We start from the raw sequence: 22064 nt of genomic DNA, 5'->3' as shown, positions 1-22064 counted from the left end.
TTATTGCACTAAATGTCTTTTTCCAATGAGAACGCTATGCTCTTCTACAGACACAGCCACACTCTTGAAAATCAACCTCCAGCAAAAGACTCCCTCCAATTACTTTCACACGCAATGTGTCAGACGCTGCATTGATTGTAGCCCAAACAGACACACCTCTTTGTGTTGCTGGTGAACAAGTGCATCTTAGTCAGTTCCAATCTGCCAATTTCTGCTCCAAGAAATGACTCGCCTTACCCACCGCAGCTGAATGAGGTAGTGCGCACTGTCTTATGCTTATTGATGCCAGCTGCAGTATTGAAAACCACCGAGCGAGACTCCCAGATGTGAGGGGATGGGATGGATTATTGTGGGACTTGTCACTGATTCGGTTGTGATTTTCATGGACAGAATTGCAGGCGCAGTTGAAAAGTGTACATGTTCTTTGTGACTTCATTGTTGCATCCACTTATTGCATTGGAAGATTCTTACAGCTCTGTTGGCTTTATTGGCGCGCGGCCTCCAATGTGGACTGGATGAAGTGGTTTGGATCTGATTAGCATTATGCAGGCTGGAAGGAAGTTGTTGCCAAAAAGCAGAGAAGATTAAGTAGTTTGATATCTTGTCCAGTGACGACAACTAGTGCAGCATCAGCAAACCTGGTTGACATTGGTGATCTGCCATTAGACTCCTCTTGACCGAGGTACACATTAGCTGGCTAGTTAGCTATCATTATGCTAACATTAGCAATCTTAAGATGTTACTACACTTTATAGAATGTAATGTGTCCGTGAAGATGGTGACTTACATAGTAATGTTACCAACATTAACAAACGTAGCGTATCTATTGAGGTATGAGAAGACCCAAAGGTATGAGAAGACCCAATGAATGTTGACCCAGGTTCTGCCTGGTAACAAGCTTGCTCAACTGTTACTGGAACTCAGATTGAAAAGGGGCGGGGCTTAGGAAGGGTCAACTGCTCACTATTTGTGTGCTGGATGATTTTATGCCAGTGGCCAAACTCAATAAACCAAATTTTGGTTTATACGGGGTTATATGGCCATACAGGTTTGAATCTGCAACAATGAGAGCATTACATAGAAATGTTTCTTAATACAGCTTTATTTTTCTGTGGCTCTCTCACACTGCACTACACACATTGCACACACAACGAGAGCCTTATGTGTGACAGGTAAAGTGAGGTCTGGGCCGGGCTCAAAGGGGGCTGAGCGGTAAGCGGAGCGCATTCTTGTGTTTCATCCAACATCCATCTTTGGGAGCAGGGTTGTCTCTCAGTGAGGCGGACCAGACTCTTCTTGGCCGGTGGTCTTACAGACTACCGTCCATTTAATGTACGATAATGTATTCAGTGGAAAGCTGTGACTGAACTTCACTGACTTTTGGTGGAAATCTGCTCATTGAACAACTTTCTCTTCTGTAAGAGAAGGGTTGCAGTTTTCTGCTAAATTCAAAACAGTTTATAGATTATGGGAAGTTTAGTCAGATGACGGAGATACGATTTTAAATCCAATATAGGATCTAAAGTTACATTACAGTCAAGTTAGTTGTTATTTTCTGTCCCCAAAATAGCTCTTATTTGACTGAGAAAATTTCTTAGCTCTGAGTATGTCTTGGAAAAACAGTAGAAGTCTGCCAGGAAAGACTGGCTGATGCTACAATGGGCTTTAATGGCAGCACTGCTGTAGGTTTTACAAGGGGTTAAAAGGTCTCAGTGTGACTCTAGCAGACCGTGGAAGAGGAGCATATAATGACTTCCTAATGACAGCAGTGTTAAGTGTAGCAACCAGGAGAATGCGGGTCATTGCAGGTCATGACAGAATAAGCTTGTGGTGTCAGGATGTTTTAGTTTTTTATTTCCAAATGAATGGGCTCACTGTTTAAAATCTATTTGACGCGGTGTGGGCATTTCATGTTCCAAATAATTAGTGAATAACATAATATATCCCACCTGCTGCACCTTCCATACGCCGTCGATGTGGTGATTTACTTAAAGAACCGTTTCTTTCTACTAAAACTTCAAACTGGGCAACAACACAGGTTGACACTGAGTATAGGAATCGACTTGGCAGAGTTTTACAGGAATTCAAACTGTCCCTGCAGATTTAAAGTTGTGTTGGTGTGAGTCTGGACCAGTGATTCAAAGCTTTGGAGTGTGCCCGTATAAGCCAACACCGGACAGGACTTGGGTCACCGATAAGGGTATTTTTTTTTGTCTGCCCGTACAAGCTGGCATGTCCAAGTCTGCAGAGAGGTGGTTAGGACAGTGGAGCCAAGTATTACTCCTGTCTGTTTCGTTTGAAACACACACACACACACACACACACACACACACACACACACACACACACACACACACACACACACACACACACACACACACACACAAGGCTGCCAGCTCCGGGCTCCTTTACAACTCTTATCTTCCATCTTAATATGGGGACCAACTTGGCAGCGTCGGCAGGAGAACAGTATCACCTTTGTAGATGAGAATGTTTGCCATGTTTTTTTCTTAATTTTTCACTTAAAGCTCCTCAGGTTTACTTTTCAGCACAATATCGAAATTACATGCAGTTTTGGAGGCGCATGTTTTTGTTGAAAACTACATTCTTCATTGCTTAGGTATACAGTTAGAGATAAACATCAGTATAACTGTTCCTCCTTCTCCTGGCCTGTGCATTCAGTTTTTTCTTATTTTGTTTTGGAGACCATTTCCACAACATTTGACAAGCTAAAAACAGCTATAAGGATACCTAACTTTCCCCAAAATTGTCATGCCAAATTTGAAGCTTACTCAAAAAAACAGAAAATACAAAAATGGATGCTAGTGCAGAAATCCTTCCAAATATTCTAAATGACACAAGAGGACCAAGTAGAACAAAACCTGGCCTTTCTAGAACATCCGGTTTTGCACCTCACTGCAGGGTAACTTCCAGACATTCCTAAGGAAATAAAACATCACAGAGAAGAGCTTGAGTTCACCTCTCATCACCATTTGGATCTGTTAATATCTAAATTGATGTGTAATAGTGTTTTGGAAGCGCTTCTCCCTTACCCTGCCTTCAAGTTAATTAAAGCAACTGCAGGCTGGTGATAAAAGCGGATGTCCACAGGGGTCAGATGTCATGGGGCTCCGTGTAAACGGCACGTTGTTTCGGCTTACCCCAAGCTGTGTTTAACCAGCTGTAGAAACTGCACTCTGACCAAGGTGTCAGAGGAATGATGGGCTGACTAGAAAAAAAAAAAAACACCGCCTGTTTTTGGCAGCTTGCCGCCAACATGTCCAGCCTTCAACGCAGATCTTTTGGCAAGAAGATGCAAAGCTTCTTTCTTACTTCATCATGGAAGAGGTGGGAAGCAGATGAGCTGCTGAATTCTCCTTCATGTCAAGAATGACCAATAGTGTGTTAAGAGGGGAAAGAAAAGCATGAGAGTGAGGACATGTGATAATGTGGAAGAGAAAGAAAGAATCAATCAATCATTAGGTAAAATAGGCGAAGGGAGGAAGGTTTAAAGATTTGTTCCCACTTAATCAAGATAACAACTGGGACATTTTGACATTTTATCATGGCTCCAGCCAGTAGTGTAAAGAAAAGGGAGGAGACAAGGAATGGAAAAACGCTGACTGCTGAGTGAGAAATAAAGAGACCGAGACAGAGAAAAAGTATAACCACAGCAAACGGACTAAGGTTCAACTGAAGGCTCAACATCTGCAGCTGAACGTCAACCTGTGACCTTTTCATCTTCATCTATATCAGCTCCTCAAGCCATGAAGCAATCCCTTAAGGTCCTCTTTCCTTCTTTTCCACTGATGAATGCCATGGCTCTGCAGTCAGCCGAAGGTCTGGCCTGTTTGTATTCATCACATAGGAGATACTTGTGTAGCTTATCCAAACTGTTCCTACAGAGGCAGGCAGGGCGGGTGGTGGAGGGGGGTTCTGAGTGATACCATCTGCTTTAGCTCTGCAGCTCGAGTTGTTCGCTACAGTTTGAAGAGCGGGACCTCGGCCAACGCCTGCAGTCCGGTCCATTCGTTGACTTAAGTGAGGCCACTTCCACAGCGCCGGGTCACTGTCACTGTTTAGAGAATCTTGACCAGGCCTGGCTGAACCCAGATTACAATGACCCGGATGAACTGAGCTCAGTGTGCTCATTTCAAGTTTAAAATTCTGTTGGTTTAGTAGATATATGCAATCTTTTCACAGACCATAGTGCAGCCACTTTACGTGACTGGTGCCTGTAAAAGGTTCCTGTTGAGTCATACAGACAGGGGTCAAAGAAGACAGTGTGTTTGTCGTGAAAAAAGTTGGCAACATCTGAAAGGTAGTCATCTTGTATCTTGCAAATATGAAGATGCATCATACTTTTATTTTGTGACGTAATTATACATTGCACAAAGCAATAACCTCAACCCCATCCAACACCTTCAAGATGAACTGGGATGCCAACTGCAATCCGGGCTTGAACGCCCAACATCAGTGCCCGACCTCACACGTTTTAGCCCAATGCTGAGTAGGAAACCCCTTGTGATTTTGATTTAGTTCATTTTCCCACCAACAGTTCCAATTGCAATGGTTTTACTTTGTCTTCTCCAAGGCCTGGTCAGTAACTGTTGATGCTCTTACTCTTCTATGTAACATTGGGCTGTTCTGTTCTTTATCATTGGTATTTTTAATTGATACAAAGTAATTCTGCCTTCAGCTACTTCACCATATTGGAAGTGAAGACTTCGTGGACTGAAGAAGAGAACTGCTTTGCATTACAGGAACCTAGGGAATATTACTGGAATAAATAAAGGAAGAACTCTTAACTGCTACCCAGGTGGAGCTTTTTAAACAATTTATAAAACGCCACCGCAAATACTCATCCCCCATACCTGAGCAAATCACGGAAAGGAGTCATCATGCATCCCAACTGTCTCCAAAATGTAGCGGTCAATTAGTTGCTAAATGGGTCAAAATGAAGTCCAGGTTCTCTCCAGGAAGGAACCGATCCCAATCCTTGACCCCAGTGTCCTCCAGCAACTGAGAACACTCAGCAGCTGTTAGCATCAGTTGTCAGGCCAAAACCAGGTCAAGCTCATTGGCTAGTTATTTGAACATGGAATTCCTTTTGTCTCCCAAGTGCTTGGAGTGGTGTGGCCGAAACAAAGGACGAGATATTTTAGAAGTACTTGTTTTGAGGTGGACCAACGTTTATTTAATAAGTTGCCTACAGAGTGGCTGGGGTTTTTCTTGTTGGAGGAGTTGGACTTTTGGTGGCAATTTTATTCGTCTGGGCAAACTGAGAAAATAATGTGAAGTGGTCTAATCTGCAGGGTTTAGACTTGCGTTAAACTTGGCCTGCATTTGACCTGCAAGAAGAAGAGTAAGATAGAAAGTGGAAGTAAGAAAGGGAGAAAGAGAAAACATTGGGTTTGGATTGAAAGAAAGGCAAATGTAATTACGGAGAGCAATCTATAAACAGCAGAGAGGCTGAGAGATTCACAACCCTAAGTTAATAAGTTAATAACAAACACTGGGTAAACAATTCGATCTGCCAGCTCTTATTCACCTTGTAAAATTTTTATCAGGTATTGGAGGAACAGTTACGTTGCTTATACCACATGTTCCTCCTTCAATCACAAATTTGAATTCAAAGGGGAGCAAAGAAGAGGTTTGGTTTGAAACAAACGCATAAAAAATAACACAGGCAAACAGCTAAGATCCCAACGGTGCAATTTTTGGGAATGTGAACTTTAATGGTCCAGCTCCCGAGGAGAACCAAAGCCTGTGAAGTCTCTGCTCCATCTGCTGCTCCGCATGACGGAAACATCAGCTCTGTTTTTACAGTCAAGTCAAGTAGCCTCAAATGTGATTTTATCCACCATTTCCACACTGCATTCACATTACTCCACAGAGAACATCCTCGACTTGTGTATCTCCCCAATGTCAACATCTTAATGAAAACATTTCATTGTGTTGAGCTTGGTGATAAATGTTGAAGTATCGCCATGGGTGTTAGCCAAACTGATCAACAAACTGAGGGAGACGATCAGAGCTGTGAGGTCTTCGCTTCACTTCAACTGTTTGACACATTTACAGCAAATGTGAATCAAATGGAGTAAACGCTATTATTTTGTTATTACTGGCTCTAACAATTGGCACTTCATTCTGTTGAGTATACATTTTAAAGTGAGTTGCAGACAGTGGTGTATAGTAACGAAGTAGAAATACATCGTTACTGTACTTAAGTCGTTTTTTTGGATATCTGTACTTTACTTTACTATTTATATTTCTGTTGACTTTCACTTTTACTTCACTACATTTTGCAAAGAAAACTGATACTTTGACTCCGATACATTTCCCCTGAAACCTTCGTTACTCGCTACAAAATCAAATCTATCTTTAGAAAAAAAATGAATCATGAGACCAACGTCGGGGACTGTGGTGGAACACAGACTGCAAGCAAGCAGGTTCGGTGAATCAGTGGTCCTAGCTTGCAAGTTAAATCATTGGTTAATCACGTTATTGCGCAATTGCAAACAAATTAAAATGACAATTGACCGCAAAACAAACTTTGACATCAATCTATTCATGCATAATGCCTCTTGGCCCTGGAAATTGGCCTCAAGTTTACAGCCTGGCTAAGAGCACTTAATTTTTTCTTGTTTTGTTTGCTCTAAAGAAGAGCTTTACTTTCTGTACTCGCGCTGTTGTTTACTTGGTAGTCATGACGGATTGAGGTCCTGTCACTGCTCCAGTTGCTCTTTCTCGAAGTGTCCACCGCCGCAAAATGCATGTAACGGAAACACTGGGTTTGGCCTGCGTCTGCCGTCTCCTCTTTATTTGATGATGTAGTCAATTGAGCTCTGGATCCACCTCGTTTCTCCTTCTGCTGAATACATAAATTGTATTGAAACGTCTATGACCACAGCAAAAATTGTGCTGAAGAATATGGTTGACCACAATTAACTTAGTATATCAGTATGGGTGCAAATGGCAAAAGTACTGAACATGAAACTACGGTTAATTTAATAGGGTCTGGATCAATTTGATTTCATTTATTGCCAGTAAAAAGTATGAGGTTTCTCAGGTAGGGAGATAGAGTGGACAGCAAGATTATATTGTGTCATATTTCTTCATCCATCACAGCTTGACAATTCCCTTTTTGGTGTCCTTGATTTTTTAAATCCAGTGCTCTGATTTCCTCTCATATATCATGTAAAATGCCTCTTTCAAATTTGATAGAGGGCTTGATTGAATCAGTCATTCCTACAACTGTTTGCAATTTCTAATGACCAATTTTCTGTTAACTAACCCTCCAAGTGTGCATCAATGAAATTACATAATTTTCAGAGCAATCAGAAAGGACTGTATAAAAACATGTAGGTTTAAGATTCACCCATCTGTATCTGTATCTAATGCTACCACTGTCTTTCATTCCAAATAGTGACCATATGGGTTCAACTAAACTTGACATGGCGTCTGAGTGGAATCTTTGTAACAATAGTTTTCAAAACCTTAAAACCTGCTGAAACATTCAGCCATGAAACTTGAGGTTAGGCCGTTAATCTTTACTTCTTGAGACTATCCACACACACACACAACACACACACACACACACACACACACAAAGACAGAGTAACAACCTCTTTATCCTCTCTCTAATAACAACATGTCTCAGTGCTCTACAAAATGAACACTTTGATTTACAGAGTCTTTGCTCAGGTTACCTAATCCAGAAGCAAATGTTACAACCACATCGGTCTAAAGATGCACATCTGCAGGTACATGTGCGTAGAAGTGTGAGTTCGTGCATGGTTGTAAAGCTTTCCAGATTTAGAAGCAGGCCTCTCTTCTTACCCTTCTCTAACAGTGGGGATGGCACGTAGCTGCTAGCACCCATAAAAATCCTCACCAAGTACCTGCTGGCACCCTGACAGGCTCTTTGATCCTGAACATCTGACCTGGAGCTCTTTTCCTCTTCTGGGAGATGAACTAACATGAGCATGACCATGATCTCGTCCTCTGACCGCAAAGTATCTCATGAAACAGGAAGTCAGGATTGGCCAGAGTTTAAGTTTCAAGATTTCAGATATTTTTTATCCTGTTATCATCTCCTGCTTTAGCTTCGGAGATATGAGAAGATGAAGTTGTTGACTTTCTTTCATTTGTTCTGTCGTCAGCCTTTGTTCTAAATAATCACAGGTGCATTTCGTCTCCAACAACAGTTTCCAAACTCTTTAAAACAGTTTACTAGATGTGCCATGCAAAAATACAATTTCTCAAACTAAATTGTTTCCAGCCCCTCTACCTTTTACAGGCAATGCATACAAATTGCTAACAAATGCTGAAAAACCAAAACACCTGTTGGGATAGTTTGGGATGAGTGGCCACAGGCACCGGACTTAAAGAAATAATCAAGATGCTGCTTCTATCTGATTTTTCAGATCTTATTCTGGGATGTTTTGGCAAAGAAAGACACATGTTTACATCAGAGTCATTCTCATCTCCGCAGTCTGACCTGACCTGAGGGGACAACAATGAAAGTGACGGAAATTGGTGTCAGAAAGGATTTGGGTCAAATGGTGAAACTTTATAAAGATGTTATATTTTTAAAAGTACTTAATCTGAACTGGCTCTTATGCAGGTGTCATGATGCAATTTCGAATCACAGTTTTGGATTATTTGAGGAAAATTTGATTCTTTGGTATCTGGCATGCATTAAGATTTTAACTAAACTGCCTGAAAAGTCGGTTCTAATCCTAATTTTGAGTGAGAATGCTGTCCAAACTATCTCCAAAAAAACCAGAATGTAGTTTTTTATGATATACGGAGACAGATGTTGACATCTTATAGCCATCAGTTAGTCGTCCTCAGAGGTTTGGCAAACCTAAAAAACCAAACTGAACTTCCCTTTCTGCAATGTGTTCCGAGTTGGTGACACCAGAGAAGGTCATCTGCAGCACAACATTTTTTGGGTGCCTAATAAATACAATACATTTTTTTCTAGTGTATTTTTTTTTTAAGTTATAGTTGACTGCTGTTTAACGAACATGGAACAAACGTGTTTCTGAAACCACAATCCTTTCCCATCATAAACTGGGGAATAACTCGGTCTAACCCTAAAGACCACCATATTACCCTCCGCTTCAGAGCTCCAGGGTTACAAAACAAGCCAAGGCTGAAACTGTCCTACTCCCTGTTCGTGTTCTAGACCGTTACATGTACATTGCATCATCTTTTGGAAACTTCACTAGAAGGCCGTGAAGGCCCTCAGCAGACTTCATATTGGGCCAGGGGTGTGCTGTCAGGTTTACATTCATGCCATCAAAAACATGTCTTTGGGAGTAAGATGAGGAGTTAATTGCTAAAAATACATGTGACATTTCCATCTGGCCAATACAAGTTTCTCAGAATTAAGGATACAGTCTGCTAGTCTTATGAAAATATATTTTTCCAACAAGATTTTACATCTAGAACTCTCTATATGTTCACTTTTATTTAAGTATCATTACTTTTTAAACCACAAAATCCTGTGTTTCTCATGTTTAAACACCGAACCACAAAATCCAGTTGGAAAAGTGACTTTCTGGCTCCCCACAACCAACAAGAGAAAACTACACCCTCTCAGTGGTTCTTGCTGACGAGGTGACTTTAATTACTACAAACTCTGGCAATGATTCCCCAACTCTGAAGAACCTCTGTTGTGTTCAGCTAACCCACAAGAAGAAAAATGGAAACAAAAGATAAAAACAAGAAATTGGAGTTCTTGGTACGCAGTGTTTGCCGTCAGGTTAGGCTCAGAAACTAATCAAAAACAACGCGATTTCCCAGTTGGTGTTATTTGCTGAGAGGAAATTGGGCAAGAGTTCATGTTTGGTATCTGCTGCCAGTGGGAGAGTTGTCAAATCCAGGGTTTCCTGCAGAAGGCAGTTTGTTGCTCTCAAAATAAACCTTACATCTAAAAAAACGTGTTTTAGAATGGACTGGTATTGTATTGCATTAATAAAAGCTCAAAATGCTTTGCGTAATTATATACATGAATCATTGTGTGTAGTTAATCTCAGGTTGTGCTTGCCAGATACATGCTTCTAACCACCATGATTTTCCATTAAACCACTGCCTACAGCTCTCCCACAATGCCAAATTTCATTCACTTTTTATGGGTACTTTGTCAGTGAGCCATGAGGGAAATGGCTGTTTTTGAGAAAGCAAATTGCTTCTTACCAGGACCACTTATGGTAAATAAACAGAAAAATACAGCTGATTATTCAATTTTATTCTAGTTCCCACATCCCATTGTTTGATAGTCGTCACGGCTCGCTAACTGAACTGGAAAGAAACTGCTGAGACAGCAAAAAAGGTATTTTTTGGAGAGCAGGGACTTAATAAGGACTGACTTTTACTCCAGTGTTCGTGGGAGGCTAGAGAATGGATCTGTTTGGTAGAGGAGCCAAATTGGAACAAACATTCGGATGAATAATCTCTTCATTACAATAAATCGAAGATTTATTCCCAGACTGGGATGTGTAGTGTTATGTGATGGACAGAAGCATTGTTTTGCTTGTCAACTTCAGTGCACAAACCTGGTTCTTATTTTAAACTGGGCAGATGTGAAACTTTCTTTTTCTTTAAAGTAAAAGGTACAAAAGAACTGTACCGACATGTTTTTACCTCTAACATTAATATAATACAGTGAACAGACATTTCATATATCTGCAATCTTTTTGTTAGCTCTCTAAGATTTCTTTTAAATCATATTTTTTGTAAACAAAGATGGGAATAATCAAATCACATCTCTGACCACTCTTGCTCATTAGAAGTGTTTCAGATTTAATGAAGGCAGGACTGTAATACCAGCTGAAGTGAGATCCAGCTTTGATAATGATGAAAGGGGGCAGATAAATTCATCCAAAACGCTTCTCTCATGAGCATTACAGCTGTTTGTTGGGATCCCTTTGGGAAACTCTTGTGAGCTGTTTTGACAATTTAAATTAGTTTTTTTTATCATTTATTGCAGACCATCAAATTACAGAGACCTCAACAGCTTACGAAATGTCATTACGTTATAATGCTGGATACCAGAAAAAAAACCGCATTTCATATTCCAAAACATATGAGTCATATGAAACAAATCTATCTATTAAGTCCTCCAAGTCAGAGAGTTACTAGATGTTTGACATCATTTCTGTGACCACACAAACTGGAGCTTCTTCTTGAATCCAGCTCGAAAAAGTATTGAATGTGAGTTTGAATGCTGTGAATCCCGAAGGATTCCTCAACTGTTACAGCAACCGAAGCCTCAACCCTAATCCAGTAAATGACAAAGGCGTTATATCTTCTATCTTTCCATCTCTAGCTTTAGTAGCTCTTACACTGTAAGAGAAAAGCAACATGAAGGAAGAGACAACAACATAGCCTGACATTTACCAACAAAAAGGGCTTTTTTCTTTCTTTTTTTAATGGAAATGTCCCACACATTTTTGGTTTGGGTGTGGTGTAAATGAGAGAGTCTACCACATGCACAAACATACAAACTGTTAGTGCTAATGAGAGGCGGATAGCAGAAAACTGAAGCAAGGAGCTAACCGCAATAAATTGACTAATTATCATACAAATTATGGTACACATGGTACACAGTAGAAGCAACTGCACTTAGCTTTTTCAGGACTGCAGGGAAGGTTACAAGCAAAGACAGTGAATGGTTGAATAAATAAGAAAGGAAGAGGAAGAAAGAATGATAAGATGAAGTAAGAGGCAGATAATTCATGACGAAATAAGACAAAAAATAGAAACAGGATAGAATCCGGCAATGACACATGATGGAAGGTATACAAAGTAAGACTAATTAAACAGAGAAAAGAGAGAAGAGCAAAAAGTACATGTTTGTTGTCGCCAGTGATGGTGACACAACAAGGTCAACTGAGACCAAACCATTAATTAGATTTGTGGTGGCCGTTTCAGGAAGTGGGTGGACTGTGTGCTCAAAAACAACGCAGCTGCAGACCAGCTGAGCACACACACACACACACACACATACACACACACACACACAGGGACACACACACACACACACAGGGACACACACGCCACAAAACCACCATCAGCACCACCACTAATCCCACCTCCCACTGGGAAACAATCAGGACCCTCACTACAGATGTTCCACAGGGAATGTTTCTGTCACTCTTTTGCTACAAGCCATCTCAATATTGACCTCTCGCCAGTGAAGAGCATCTCATTATTCAGGTGGGAATCAAGAGGGAGGTCCTCAGACTGGGCAAACATGTTCTAACTTAGGAAACAAAACCAAAGTTAAACAAAAGATGAAAAGTTTGAGTTTCTGTGGTGACAAGTTTTAAACTCAAGACGGTCTTTGAAGTCTGTTTTTGTTGTTTGCTGATGATCAGAAGTCATCTGTGAGCTAGACATGAGACAAAACCAGAACCGTGAAGGTTCAAGGTTGGGACAACATACCAGCAACACTGCCGGTCTGTGACCTTAGGTAACCTTGAGCCAGTTTTATTAAAAGTGAACCTAGGATTTTGTATCTACTTAGCAAAATCAAAGATAATCACCAAGAGAAACTTGTCTGCTCCTACGCTAAAGTACGTGGACACCCCTTGCACACATCTTAATCTTGATCCGTCAGAGATATTGTGGACAATCTGGTGTGGAAGAACTTGACTGGACCTCACAGAGCCCTGGCATCAACCCCATCAAACACCTTTGGGATGAACTGGAACGCCGACTGCGTGCCAGTCCTGATTGCCCAGTATTAGTGGTCGACCACATTAGTGCTCTTCTGGCTAAACGGGAGCAAAAACCCTCCCACAAAAGTGGAGGCAGTTATAGGAGCAGATTAAAGCCTATGGTTTTGGCATGAGATTTGGATGTAATGGCTAGTTGTTCACATACTTTTTTGCTTGAACAATAAAGCTAAAACTATAGAATTTGAATTAAAGCGTTTCAATTCTCCTGGTTGTGCTTTTACTCATGATAAGCTTCAAATTAGGTGTGCCCTTAAGTCAAGTGGCAATACGACTACACAGGCAGAAAAACATCCTTATCTTCAACACCAACATCCTGGTTTTGATGCAACACACTGATCAAACAAGCAGAGATCAGTGAGCAAAGGAGGGTAAAGGTGATATTTAAGAGTTAAAAAAAGGAAGCATTCATAAATCTGTTTGCGACGACATATGCTCGGTGATTAAAACAGCCCTCCTCCTGCGGCGCAATCGCAATTTCAATTTCTAACAGGCATGTTTGTAGAGCCACTCACGACTGCTCTGCACTCCTTGACCTCATCAGATGCTGATGCTGTACGACAGGACATGTCCTCTCTCTCTGTGGTCTCCACACAGCTGAACAGACACCTGCTTGTTTCAACTGTCTTTCCGGCCCTGACAGACTCTTTCCAGACTGTCAGAAAGATTCCATGTTTTCCCCGCCTCTGTGCTGCAAAAAGGCCAGGAAGCCGGCCGCTCCCAGAAAAACAAGCATGCTTATTCAGAGCCACTTTACATTATGGTAAATTGCAGTTTTGATGCACCTCTAATCCCGTCTGACGGCGACCTGTGAGCACGCTATTTCCTACAAATATGAAAGAAGACTTATAAGTTATATTACCTTCCTTGTAGGACATAGAATGTACTGTGGTGCAGTCACAAGCATGCCCTTTACTACTGTAACCATGTTTATGTGCAATCTTCCAACACTCAGCTTCAGAGGGGAATTTTCTTTTCATCCTGCGTCATACTTTAAAGTTATACTCACTCAAACCATCAACAGCCACAGTCTGTCATTGGCCAGTGAACAGCTCTACATGAGCAATTGGCAGTTTGGAGCCTTGCTCAAGAGAACTTCATCATTGGGTGTTGTTGGGATAGAAAGTAATGTTTTTTTTCCAAGCTGGTTTTGGGCTTATAAGTTACGCAGGCCTTCTCTTTTAGGCTTTAAAGCTGTGTAAATGCACTCAATCACATGACCTATGACATATGTGTGGATACTCAACATGCTTAAATCCCCCCCAAAATGAAGGAATAACATTAATTCACAAGAGGGAAGCCGCCATGACTCCTTCAAAGTAAGTGTTGATCCCTCAGGTTTCAAATATATGCTCAGTTTTTGTTCTGCAATATTAGCCCTCAGCATCCACTGACAGAAATGTTATGGTCATGTGGCCACTTAAGATGGTAAAGGGGGGGATGCACAGGAGCCTATTATTTCATAGTCTGTCTTATATGTATAAAATGCACGATCAAAGCAGGAAAAAAATTAGATAGATATACAACAACAACAAAAGAACTGCAGCAAGAAAGGAATCAAAATTGCTTTTTTGTCCAACTACAAAATGAAGGAAAGGGAGGGAGAACATTGGACCACATCAAACAGCGTTCAGGACATTTAGTGTAAAAGCTCTTTGATGACCAATGCTTTGATTTCAATGAGTGATGACTGATTTTCCAATAAGGAAGAGTTAATTGAGCAGTAAAGCAAAGATATGTTATCTCAAGAGCCCCAAATTGTTAACGATACGTCATGAGAATCTCCAACTAAACAAGCTTTTTATCCAAAAAAAAGCTAACAAACTATGATTGTTTCGCTGAACGGATGTCATTACAAATACACTTGTTAGTTTCTTTTTTTAAATAGAAGAGACAGCAATAAACAATAAAAGTACAAAGGACGGAGGTCAAAGTGACATTTGGCGTCACACATTTAGCCTCCCACTCAGAATCCATCCTATACTTAACACATCCTGTGTTTGTGCTCTGGATTCACACTTTGAAGAAAGTCTTCTATCTTGTCCACGACTCAAAATAGTTTCTTGTTTTGTCAGGGACACATTTAGCTGTTCCTGTTTACCCTATAACGCACATGTTTTTGGTTTGGGGGTTTGTTCTTGATCATTTGCAAACACAACCACCGAGGCCCAGCGACTGTGGAGCAGCCATCCTCAATGTGTTTAGTCAGCAAAAATCACTAACAAGTTAATATGACAGTGATCCTTGTACTGCTATGACATCATCTGCCGTTTCCTTTTGACACTTTTTCATGAATTCGTCACATCTCCTCATCAATGAGAGTCAATATAAAGAAGTAAATTGAGGTCAAACGACACAGTCGATGAATAGAAAACTCACCACTGGGAGGAAGTCACAAAAACAACAAGCTGCATCAATTACGCATGAAAGAAATGAATCGGGAGCCAGATGAAGATTGTAATAGATCTGACAGATGGTGAAAGTAAACAGGAATGATGTCTGTGATGCAGATACTACATACATGTGCAACACACACAATCTGCAGATCATCTTGAATTAGTTTAAGCTTGCTGACACATCGAAGTGAAAACAGCCACAAGAAGGGATCGTTTATATTTCGGAGACTCATGGTTTTGAATGTTTTGAGTTTAAAGGGAGGAGATATTAATTCCCCACACCTAGGTCATTTTTTGTTTAACTTTTTTTTTGTTTTTACTGTTTGATGACAGAACTTTTGTCCCCGATATAAGGCAGATAAAATGGAGAAATAGTTGTCAGGAACTTGTTAGGAAAGCTGCTGATTATTTTATAAAAGGAAAGGTGTGACCCAACAATGGCCAAGTCCAAAAAATCCTGATCACATGTGATTTATTTTGCCAATGTGTGAAAAAGCTCACTCACTCCACGAGATAACAGCATCAGCGTGAAAATCAAACATTTTGTGTTATGGTTCTGTATTCAACAGTGAAGTACTTTTCATGTGAGCATCTGCCAAATATCTAAAATGTAATTACTTATATTGTGACCTCATAATACCCTACAAGTACATTTGACATGCAGAGTATACACAAAAGAACATGTGGCCACTTTTACCTTGTCTAACATTCAGTGAGTCGTTTTTTGGGGGGTTTTAATTGGCGACAGCTTTGGTGCTCAGTGCTCATCGATGGGATTCATTCCTCAGGAAAGACCTGCCTTGTTTCACGAGTTCCAAGCAAGACATGTAAAAAAGTTTCATGTGTGGGAAATAAGTAGTCTCACTTGTGTGTTACATCATGTGGTGGATGGAAACAAACTAGATGTTCATTTATAGGAAAATGTCTCAGACTTTAAAAGTCCCTGTTGCTGTTTTTCTTGCTCATTCATGAAATCATCGTTGGACAGAGCTGAGCATCTTAGTGTGCTTGAGTTTAAATTACACTTTGAATCATAACTTCCCATGTTAACTCTCTGCAGGGCCGGATGACCTTCATTAAACTGAAGCCAAACCAGGGTCTCTTTAATTCAGAACCAAGACCAAATGGAAGGAATTACACATTACGTCCTTAAACTCAGTGTCATCTCACTTCTCTTGATAATAATGAAGAGCCACTCTATAGGTGTTAATGATACCTACTGTATGTTCAGCTGCGTTCATGCTGGATTTTGGAGTTATACATTAAATGAAGGCAGCATATTTGTGTGAACATAAGTGAAAAAGAAAGGTTTCATGTGCAGCTTCTGTCCGTCTACACTGTCCTGTTTTGTTCTACTTTCCCCACTTTAGCACAACCGCCTTCTACGCTAATGTGTCAGCTTTTCTCCACATATTTAGTTTGGACACAGGGGAGAAACCCTATTCCTTTCACACGCTTAGAAAATCTGCTATTTTTTCCAAATGGTTTACAAGATTCAGACACAGAAAGTTTTACTTTCTTACTTTCAGTGTCACTGCAGCAGCCTTGCCATCACCTCTATTAAAATCAAAACTGTCTTTTGCGTATATATAATGTAATGCATGGAAAGGCTGTGATCTGTTTGAAAACATAACATTATTGCAGACACATTTAATCAGGTTGGGTAACCAGAGGCACTTAACAATGCATCAACTCAGAAAGCAATTGTTGAAAATGACTAATCACTGCAGTAATCATACTTATTCTAGACTGAGTCACAGGGTTTTGTGTCCAATTTGTCCAGCTTCCTTTTCATTACAATAGACCAAAGTTTGGTTTCCTTTATTCATTCCTCATGTTTCTATGTTTTGGGGGAATATTTTAAAGTGTTTTTTTATGAGTAATAAGTTTTTATGCAGTAAACGCTCCCTCCTTAAAAAAATGTACCTAAACCTGCATTGGGTGGCACTTCTGGTTTGGTTCAGGACTAGTGGTGGTGATGTCACGGTTGGTGAGGTTGAAAAATCTGGAAACTTGAGCTTGGGGGGGGGGGGGTGTGTGTGCACTCAGTTGACCTTCCCTGAACAAACAACTGATAAAAAAGAGGAAAATAACGAGCCCTGCCTTTGATAGTGGACCAGACTTTGTTTAACTTAAATTTTAGATAAAACAGTGAATGTCAGTTTCTTTCCAAAAATGGTATCTGCTTTGTTTTGGAAGCAAACTCTGTGTTGGTAACATCCACAGCCAAACCCTTCTTACACGTCACTGATCTCTAAGTACTCGCATCATAATGGTCTTCGTCATCAACATTGTCCCTCTTGTCCTCGCCATGGTTATCATCATCATCATAATCGCCTCAACGTAATCACCATAGCCACGTTCTCTGAGACTCGCATCATCAGCCACATCATCATGTTCATTATCCCTAATAGCCGAGTGTGTCCCGGGCATTCACGTTGTTCCATCAACATAATTAAAAACATAATCATTAGTGAATAATAACATTCATGTGTACAGCAGATGTGCATGTTTCCTCTTTCGGTTTGTGTGGTCGATAGGCATATGCAAGCGTGTGCAAGTGTACATTGTGTGTGTGTGTGTATGTATGTATGCATAATGATCAGAGCTCCAGGCTAAATATGTTATATGTTTGTGAACATGTTGCTTATTAGTAAATATCCAAAGCAGCTACGAGTCTTCTGTAGAATGAAAACCATGATTGATAGAAAAACAGAGGCTTACTGAAGATGCCAGGAATCTTCACTGCTTGGGACAAAGCCAGTTGAATGCCTTTTTGTTTACTTGTTATTGTCTTTTTGAACATCTTGATAGTATATTCCAATGCAATGAAAACATATTTGTTCTTCAATTCATCTGCTAACATACTTATGATTACTTGTCTCATTTATTCATAAACCTTATTAAATGTCTTATTGTATGTATTTTGCAGTCTTGCATCCATTAAACGTATCATTTACACTATATCACTATTAATCCTTACATATGCTCAGTCATTATTTCACTTATTGTAAGTAAGAAAACATTCAGAAAACACTTCAAATTGAACAAAATCCATAAGGTTTAACATATTAAATGTATTGAGTATATCACGTAAGAGACATTTGAAATTGTGCAGCACATTTTTCAATAACCAAATCCTAATATAAATGATGCTGAAATGAATGAGTCATGGTTTGGCATCGCTAAAACCATTAGAATCTGCGGTTGCAAGTTTAATTCATTGAGCCAGCTTGCTTTGTAGCTTAGCTTTAGTCTGTAGCGTTCGGGCTAGCCAGCTAGCTAACTAGTAAGCTAGTTTCAGTCGGCCAATCCAGGCGATCAGGAGAGAACCAGAGTGACTGCTGAACCAAGCCGCCATTTTGGAAAAATATCGACTAATATCGCACATTTATAGTTGATGCATTTGTTCATTCACTCACTCATACATTTTTGCATATGCCTTTGTCTTTCTTACACTAATTAATTCATGTACTCGATTATTTGACCATCGATCTTTTTATTGCTTAGTCACAGATGGAGCTGGGCGATATGTTATAGCAATATGTAAAGCGATATGTAAAAGCCACTGAAAAGTCTTGTTCTTTGGAGGCAAACCATTAAATAATCAATAATAAAACAACAAAAATCGCCATTAATTCATTATTCCATTGACTAACTGTTAAGGTATTCACACATCCAAACTGTGCTGATTTGTGCTGTTGTCAGTAATTCAATTGTAAATTCAATCTGCATACACCTAAAACCATTACAACACACCAGTGACAGACACAGCTGAAAGAAGCAGCATGCACTATTTCACACTAAGGAAACAGATTATATTGGTTGTATTTCAACAATTGAGCACAGAAATGTGAATGTTGCCACGGCGACAGCTCTGTTTTCAAGAATATTTACAGCTGGAAATATTTGTCCCTGGTGCTCTCTCTCTCTGGCAAATGTGCCGGCATGCATGCACTCACACACACACACACACAGTCATACACACACTTCTTTTCTCCCCACTCTTGAAGTGAAAAAGTGAATCATGGCAGAGGATTATGAATATGGCAAAAGCACAAACAGCCTGACAGTGGAGCCTCTGGCTCAGCAAGGCTCTGCAGGATCTACAGTCGAGAAAAGTGGACCATGAAATCACACTTTAAAAGCCTTTCTCTAGTCAGACATCAACCCAGCTCCAACCACCCCCTCACACACATTCATTGTCAAGTGCTGCTGTGCTGCAAACATCCCAAAACTTATTTTGAGTCCAAACTCACTGCTATAAGATCATATTTTACTTTGTTTCATAAATAGGCAGAGTGTTTTATTGCAAAGCGGTTGCACTTTTTGAGCCACAAGCATCCAAAGTGGTGTTTAATGTCATCAAAATGTCATACTTGGACAATTAACTTCTGTGGGGGAGCGTTAGCTAAAGAGACCCCTTAATTATTTTGACCGGGCCTTGACAATGCCGCTTTTGTGACTTGGAGGTCCTCATGGTAATCATAGGTCAAGATATCCACACACACATAGCTGCAAATGCCAATCTGGATTCCAGCACACTGACGAAAGCAGTGACGGCAATTTGGCCTGTCTCTAGGATGAAAAGTAATAAAATGAAGCTCTCAGAGATAATTGTCGATGACCTTCATCTATGACAAGCACTTTCCAACACACACATTCAAAATTACTTCATCTCCACTGCCTTAATTATTCTACTACTACTGATTGCAGAGCCTGTCTGTCAACGTGCACCATGGGAGGTTTTTGGCTGTTTTCAATTGGCAGTGCTTTCGGCACTAATTGGGAACATGTTGACGGCTCCTGATTGATCCATTCATCATGGTGAAAACCCAGATTTAAGCTGTGAAAACAGTCAGCAAAGACAGCGGGGGCCCTGAGAAACATATCAGTCAAGATATAATTGAAACCATCACACAGCACAGAAGCCTGCAGGTAACTCCCTTATGGGTTGTCATAGCATTGAGTTAATCTAAAAAGAATGGATCCCAAAAGTTTGGGGAACGTCCTTTTTCACTCTCCAGACCCCTATACTTCCAGTACAAACAACATTGAGCCTCCCATGGGACGTACTGATCTTATCAAATGTGGGGGTCTTAAGCAAATAACTCCAAAACCCCTAAAGACTTTCCCATGGTCTCTGCTATGCTATACAGACACTTTAATTATCATCTACATGTGCGTAAAGAGACAAAAATGATTTGCAGTGAAAGAGGAAATTTAAAAAAATGTTGTATTGCCATGATAATGCTTTAATAACATGCCATAGGGACTTAAATGTGTGTCTGGACTAGGACTAAATATTGAGGAAATAGAGAACTTTGCTTTCCTTTCTCAAGTTTTTGGAAGCTACAACATCACTTTTTCAACATAACTATGAAATTCATTCATTAAGTTCATAATGTCAATGTAAACTATTACCTCAACATTCATATGTTGTTACCAAACAATACAGTATACCAATGTGGTTTAATTGTGCTGTCTTTCTCAAAAGTAATATCATCCTGTATCTAAATATAACAGCATCTGTTTGCAAGACCAGAGTGCAACAGTTCCACCATTCATATTCAGCAGATGAAAACTCATGAGCCAGCAGAAAGTTCACCAACAGCAGCAGAAGAAATGACAAACATGATCCAGCAATAACAGACAAACAGAGTGAACATACCATCCAACAGCTGAGGAGAGGAGCAGCAGAACCGGAGCGCGAGTAGAAGTAATCCAAAGAACCAGGGGGGAATGCTGTATGAAGACAGAAGTAAAGAGTTGGAAAACTGAACAAATGTGTCTTTGAAACAACTTCTCCATAGAAAAACACAGTGCCTTTCATTTACCGTGAAGTCATCTTCATTGAAGGTAAGCTTAGAGCCAAACTAAAGTTGTCCTGTTCATATGTGGTAGCCCTGGTAAGAGAGAGAGATGGAGCTCACTCTGCCGCTCTCTCTCACTCACTCCAAACTAAAAGCCTAGCACTCTCCTCCTCCTCCTCTCTTGCTCTCTCTCTCTCTCTCTCTCTTTGGTTTCCAGTCAAACAAAGGCAGCTTCAGTGAGTCGGAGTCAAGGGGCCCTCCTAAACCTGAAATCCGACTCCTCGTGTCTCTCTACGGACCGCCGCTTTTTCTAATCCAGCCCTCCCCTCAGACATCACAACTCCAAATACAAATTAACACACTCCAGTTAAATCCTCCTCCCCCTGCTCCTCCTCACTGGTGTGGTTTCTCTCACTTTCCCTGTGCTTTAATGCACTTTTCTTGTGTGGCCTTGACCTACGGGAGGAGATGCCTCAGGAGCCGCAGCCTCAACTTCAAAACTTTTTTATCAAGTAGAGGAGACAAGAAGTTATCATTGGATCAGAGTAAATATTCAAACAGCTAACACAAAAGCTCATCTTATCACTGGCATTACAGGAATGTGTTTTCAACCAAATTCCTAATCAGACTGTAAAAGTGTGTAACTACTAAATGTCAATTCCCAAAAATGTCAAATGTATTGGATTTAAAATCCTCAAAAAACTGCATTCAGTCAACAAAAGCATTGACTTTTTCCAGGGGTTGTCAAATATCACATGCATTTTTTCTTTATCCATTCATCAAAAACTTAATAGGGTCCAATTCATGGTTGTAACAGGATGAATACAGTTTCCAAGGGTTTTTTCCTTCCCCCAAGCGAGTCCCCCTGCTCCTTTTGGATGGGTCTTGAGGCATTCCAGGCTAAATTGGAAATTTTATCCCATTCTGTTGTGAGTCTTTTCCTGAGTCTCCCAGTTGGACATGTCCAGAATTCCTGCACAGGGGCATCCAGAACGCAACCTGATCGGATGCCCAAACATCTCAACTGGAGCATTGGTTCAACTCTAAACTGCCAACACTCTGTGGGGGTAAACTCAGTTTGGCTTTCTCAATGATATCAAAAT

The 22064-nt window shown here is 40.4% G+C and overlaps 1 protein-coding gene across 2 annotated transcripts in view; it reads right to left on the bottom strand.

Moving 5' to 3' along the window:
• LOC129110832 (collagen alpha-1(XVIII) chain-like) overlaps window positions 1-21115 on the bottom strand; it is a 61411-nt gene extending 40296 nt beyond the window's left edge. For both annotated transcript variants that reach the window (XM_054623061.1, XM_054623062.1), the window contains exons 1-2: window positions 20986-21115; window positions 20820-20893 (exon numbers count right to left, since the gene is read on the bottom strand). In XM_054623061.1, coding sequence (XP_054479036.1) covers window positions 20820-20893; window positions 20986-21002 — 91 coding nt within the window. In that variant the 5' untranslated portion in view covers window positions 21003-21115. The remainder of the gene's footprint in view (window positions 1-20819; window positions 20894-20985) is intronic.
• Window positions 21116-22064: the final 949 nt, after the last annotated feature.

The sequence above is a fragment of the Anoplopoma fimbria genome, chromosome 21 (assembly GCF_027596085.1).
Source record: "Anoplopoma fimbria isolate UVic2021 breed Golden Eagle Sablefish chromosome 21, Afim_UVic_2022, whole genome shotgun sequence".
Taxonomy (NCBI): domain Eukaryota; kingdom Metazoa; phylum Chordata; class Actinopteri; order Perciformes; family Anoplopomatidae; genus Anoplopoma; species Anoplopoma fimbria.
This window is presented reverse-complemented; position numbering and strand designations above follow the sequence as displayed.